Genomic DNA, 6,087 nt, shown 5'->3' with positions numbered 1-6,087 from the left:
TAATACGTACATTGGCCCATTTTAATAGTAAGTAGTATTAGAAAATATTTTTGGGCCCGCATTCATGTGCCTGAGGTTGAGTCCATTGGGCTCTGCACATGCAACCACGCAAAAACGCTAAGATCGAACTTCTTTTTCGTTACAAAGAGTCTTTAGAGCAACAAAACCTACTGCTTTTTATGGTAAAAAATAGTCAGGCCCTAACAATTCTTAGAAAACTAATCCCTTGATTCTTTTCTAAGATTTACCAAATTATTCACCCACCAGTCACTTGCCACTTGTGATTGATGATGTGATTTTCTCAAGATTTACTGAACCATGGTGTAGAAATACAATCATTAGGACTCTTCAAGATCTCGTTTGTTGGACCTAAAGTCCTTCCTAGAAAATCCTTATGAATTGAAATCCTACAATACTTTTTCATAAAATTCTACTAATCTAAAGTGACCTAAGGGTACGTCTGATAGTTCTAAGATAACTGTTGGTATGTAGGATGTTTTGGTTATGTGGCATATAATATATGAGATGAAAGAGTGAGGTTGTATGTAGATTAACCAACAACTCATGCACAAGCTTTAACGTAGAATGGAAGAGAAAATATCTACGTTCTCTCACCTCCTATTGGACAACATACATACTCTCTGCGTTTCTAAATATTTGTACATTTGGGGTTGTTCTAAATCAAATTTCTTCAAATTTGATCGATCTTATAGATAAAAATACCAATATATGTAACACCAAACAAATGCAGTATGAAAATATATTTAATAGTACTCTTAATGATACTAGTTTAGTGTTGCACATGTTTGTGTATTTTCGTACAAAGTTGATAATGTTTGAATTAACACAACGCCAAATGTACAGATATTTAGAAAAGAGAGGCACTACTACAAAAACGGTCATCAGTAACAGTCAAAAAAGTGCATCACTAACGGGTGGACGCCCGTCACTAACTTCTTGCCGGTGATGATGGGCATCATCAGTAACGGTCGTTCCACCCGTTAGTGATGATGTCATCATCAGTGGCGGGCTCTTCGCCCATCGCTGATGCTATACCCATCACTGGCAGGCTCCAAGTGAAACCCGCCACTGATAACATTCTCGTGAATTAAAAAAAAAGCAGGCCCGTGGCTTGCAAACTATGGTCGCGGATGAACAAATCACAAAATCATAGGGTATGGCATCTTACAAAATCGGATTGATCACACAAGAACCGGTACACAGGAGAGAAAATGGACAAACAATTAAAAAAAATCTGCAACTGCTCCACGACGGCGATGGCTGCGGTTCCGGCTCCACGGCGGCGATGGCTGGGCGACGCCGGCCAGAGGGCGGCCGAATCCCGCGGTGGTGGGCCGGATGCAGCCCAGCGGAGACGTGTGGAGGCGCGGTGGCGCCGTAGCGGTTGGTGGCGCCTTGGAGTCGGGTCACGGTGCTCTGAGGAGGGAGAGAGAGGAGGTGGAGAGATCGGGAGGGAGGGAGAGAGGGGAGGTGGAGAGATCAGGAGGGAGGGAGAAGAGAGGAGAAGTACGGGAGAGTAGAGGAGGTGGACGGAGGAAGATACGAGATCGGGAGAGATAGGGAAAGAGAGAGAGAGAGAAAGAAGGGAGGGGATCCGAGGGAGGAGATACGCACATACATGACGATAAGAGAGGCCATCGATCCAGTGCATTTTTTCTCCACCAATCACACGCAAGCACACGGATCTATGTTTCTTCAGCTTCCAGCCAGCCACCAGTAAAAAAACAGCCACAGATTGACCTGAAAATTTTGTATTATTCCTTTTAGTGGAATATACAAGTAACTTATTGTATTTAATGACACTAAATTTGCTTATAAGTTTACACATATGGTCTACTTTGTCTGAAAATTGGAGAGATGTCATGTTAAACCATATTACTTGTACTTGCTTCACAAAATATCACATTTTTTGCGTTTGGAAAATGAAAATCATTTTTTTATTGTAAACTCTTTGGCAATATTGTTTGACATGGAAAGATGGACTCTTGTGCCAAAATGGATTCATTATCATGAACTATGACATTGGAATGATCGTGACTTTGGTCATTTGGCTTGAAACCTATAAACATTCATACCTGATAGTGCCAAAAATCATTTTTATAAGCAAAAATTTGTAAACCTCTTTGGCAATATTGTTTGTCATGACAAGATTCACCTTAGGGGAAAAAATGGATACATTAGCATGAACTATGACGTAGAATTGGACAAACTTTGGTCATTTCGCTTAAAACATAAACTTCAACTACGGGAAATAACAAGTTTGAACTACATAGGTCATTTTTGAAATGTTAACATCTGATATTATTGTTCCACTATGTTAAGAAAGAAAAGATAAAACTTTAGCACAAAGCATCACGTTTTTCTGACTTTTTATGAATTAGTTATGATTTTTTCAATCTTCAAAGGTCTCAGGGGTTATCAGTGGCGGGCCTATATGTAATGCCGCCACTGATGTGTGTTTTTGCAATTTTTGCAATTCCTCATCAGTGACGGGTGTGGTACGCCCGCCACTGATGAAGAGTCATCAGTGACAGGATTTTTGCGCCCGTCACTGATGAGGGCCTCATCAGTGATGGGCGCGGGACGCCCGCCACTGATGAGGGGTCATCAGTGGTGGGCGTGACATGCCCGGTACTGATGATGGTCATCAGTGACGGGCATGACCATCAGTGGCGAGTAGGTAAGGCCCGTCACTGATGATCCGTCATTTATGTTGTGTTTTGTAGCAGTGGGGGCACACTTCATTAGACCACTTGTATGATGTATTGCTGACAGAGCCGTGGATATATTTTCTCACAACATAACATACAAATTGTTGGACATGCCCATAGCATTTAGTCTGGTCTACACCATGGCGCTGCATTTATTGCATCGATTTGAGCTGTCAGTGTGCGGTGTCCATGGTGTCCAACTAGAGTCAAAAGAACATATTATCGACTCTAATCATCTTAATCTCCTCTTACATGTTCTATTGAGATCTGAATCATGACCGTGGCCTTGTACTTCACCTTCTTTTTGTCAATATATCGAGACACAATACTTTTGCATTTTCTCAAAAAAAATAGATTCGTTGCTTTCCACATGTGGCATTTAATCGTTGAAGGTTATCTCTCCAACAAATCCTTTACACATGTGGCCTTTAATGGATGACTAGATAGTACATATACATGCAGGAAAGTATTTCCTGACACATTTCTAAACTTCTATACTATTAATTTTCTTTTAAGATGTGTCACATTTCTAAACTTCTTTACTAATATTTTTTCTTTGAAGATGTGTCACATTTCTAAACTTCTTTACTAATAAAAGTGACTTGGTTATGGTGATGTCACGGCTCACAGCTCCCTTCAATTCTCTTCCCCCAAAAAATATATCATGTGGTGCCGCAGCTTTCATCCAAAACAATCTAATCTTCCTCATTATTAAGGAGAGTTTGTAATGGCGGTGTCAAGAACTCCCCTCCCCTTGCTCCTTCAAAAAATCTCATGTGGTGCCACACATTCCACCCAAAACAATCTCATGCTAGTTAAAGAATACAACAATCTCGCACTGGTTTAAAAAAAATGCAAAATAGACGACACAAAAATCTCACACCATGCAAAATAGACGACCCTCCAACCCATTAAAAATATCTTATATGTCACTATTTTCTTTTTTTGCACAACAATTAAACAATATACTTGATTATCTCATGTTTGTTTGTTATGTACGGGCTAACACAAGTATTTTATTCTTCCTCAAATTTCTCTTGCATGGTTTCGTACCGCCTTCTCTTGCCACTCAATAACCACGGTTTCTACGGTGGTAAACATCACCACATCACGGTGGCACGGCATCACCGTCAACACCAGTCGCACCACTATTGAGAGACTCACTCCAGACCTAGTTGTGCGACGATCATAATGACTATAACACATTCATATTTATATACCTACAGGTTTGCAGGATTTTTGTATATGTTGTTGATGCTTTCTATTGCTACAAACAGATCAAAGTATTCGGGTCAAAAAAACACATCAAAGTACTCCCTCCGTCCCATATTAAAGTGTCTTTCTATTACATGTATCTAGACGTTTTTAAGACATAGATACATCCATGTTTGGATAAATTTGTGTCACTTAATATGGGACGGAGGAAGTAGTCTCTAATAAAAATTACCCACTACTTTGATATGAATCAACATTGGTTCGACATTTTATTATCAATGGTCTAATTTGATTGTCTTGTTTATCATGAAACCGCATGTGTGTTACATTTAGCTAGTTTGGATTAACATACAACATCGTCCCCAAGTCACTCTATATATAACATACAAAGTACGTAAAACATTTCATTTAAGTTGTAAAGTTTTAAAGCAGTGTGCAATTTCAGGTGGCTCATAGCTTTACTAATTTTCGTGAAGCTGCAACTGTATTATTTCAGAGTGCAACAAGATGAGATTACTGAACATCTCCCAAGTACCGTGGTGCTATGAACGACTAGTTCCGCTAAATCCTTGGAGCTGTCTGAAGCATTATATACTATCGCATCTTTATTTATGAATAAACCGACCTCACAAGTCACAACACGTTCAAAGACCAATGTATCATCGTACCTCGCTCAAAAAAGGAAAAAGACCAACATATCGGTAAGGCTGGCAGCACACATACACTGGATACCCGTATTATATCAGCGTAATTGTGTACGGACGTGTGTCCCGACGACATAAGTTACCTAGACGACGTACGTGTAGGAGCAGCTCCTGCATCAAAAGTATGGCGTGCGTAGTCCGGCCAGGTATACGAGGCTATATATATCGACGTGACGACGTCCCGTCCGAACAGTACGTAGTGATGCAAGTGTACTTTCTTCTTTCTTCAAACAGATCCTGCTGCAACGGAGGGTGGAAACACCCCTCGACCTGGCTGGCGACCCTCCAGCGACCCGTGCCAAGTCAGCAGCTGCATGTACACAGAAAACGGTTCGCAATATCGCATCAACTATATTCGATCATCATGCTAAACAAAGTTGGTTGATTAAACTCTTGGTCAAAAAAAAAAGTTGGTTGATTAAACTTGGAGAGAACCTGTGATATGTACCTTGGCGTTCACGCCGTCGGGCACGATGAGGCCCTCGCTCCTGAGCTTGAGATACTCTTCGCGCTTAAACTTGGTAAATCCCCTGGTAAATAACGCACGGTTGAGATCGATCCATCCAGCACAAGCATATTTCTCCACGGCACGGCCGTACGTACGATACTGTAAAAATTTGAAAAGACCGACCACGTAAATTAAACGAACGAACGTACCATTTGCCGCTGACGATGACCCTCTGGCGTCCCGGGAACTTGAACTTGGCCCGGCGCAGCGCCTCCTGCGCGTGGCCGGCGTGCGCGTCGCGGCAGCGGACGGAGAGCAGCACCTGGCCGATGTGGACGCGCGCGCACATCCCCGTGGGCTTGCCGAAGGCGCCGCGCATCCCGGTCTGGAGCCGGTCGGCGCCGGCGCAGGAGAGCATCTTGTTGATGCGGAGGACGTGGTACGGGTGGGCGCGGACGCGGAGGTGGAAGGCGTCCTTGCCGGCGTGCTTGGCCATGTACTTGTTGCAGGCGATCCGGGCCGCCTCCAGGGCCTCGCTCGTCACGTTCTCCTTCTCCCAGCTCGCCAGGTGCACGCACAGCGGGAAGTCGTCCACGGCCCGCTTCTTCTGCCCCACGTCGAAGATGCGGATCTTCGGGTCCGGCACCCCGCGGCAGTACCTCGACTTCGGGTACGGCTTGTTCTTGATCTGACGGTAGCACCGAGCCGGCCCTGCACAGCAGCACCACTACACATCGTTATTTTTCAGTTAATTTGAGCATCGTGCATGATCGGTGGGTGTTACGAGGAAAGAAGGGTCATGGTTGCTTACTCCTCCCCATGGCGAAAAGTTGCAGGCTGAGATGACTAGGGAGCCTTGATTCGAAGGAGATGAGGAGGCCAAGTGGTGGGTTTATAGAGGAGGCGGGCAGGACTGAAGGTGGGGTTGTTGCGTGAAGGTTCTCGTTTCTCCGCGAACGCGTGTCGACGAGCGGCCGGAAGGCCGAGG

At 43.7% G+C, this 6,087-nt stretch overlaps 1 protein-coding gene across 1 annotated transcript; it reads right to left on the bottom strand.

The window, feature by feature from the left end:
• Window positions 1–4,523: 4,523 nt before the first annotated feature.
• LOC100840282 (60S ribosomal protein L10) lies at window positions 4,524–6,078 on the bottom strand. The gene is made up of 4 exons (XM_003561620.4): window positions 5,911–6,078; window positions 5,309–5,810; window positions 5,100–5,181; window positions 4,524–4,961 (listed from the first exon to the last, which is right to left on the bottom strand). Exons 1-4 carry the CDS (start codon window positions 5,918–5,920, stop codon window positions 4,878–4,880), a joined length of 678 nt encoding a protein of 225 aa, XP_003561668.1. The 5' UTR covers window positions 5,921–6,078; the 3' UTR covers window positions 4,524–4,877.
• Window positions 6,079–6,087: the final 9 nt, after the last annotated feature.

This window comes from Brachypodium distachyon, chromosome 1 (genome assembly GCF_000005505.3).
Source record: "Brachypodium distachyon strain Bd21 chromosome 1, Brachypodium_distachyon_v3.0, whole genome shotgun sequence".
NCBI lineage: Eukaryota > Viridiplantae > Streptophyta > Magnoliopsida > Poales > Poaceae > Brachypodium > Brachypodium distachyon.
Note: the sequence above shows the minus strand (reverse complement) of the source record. Positions and strands in the feature narration are given on the sequence as shown.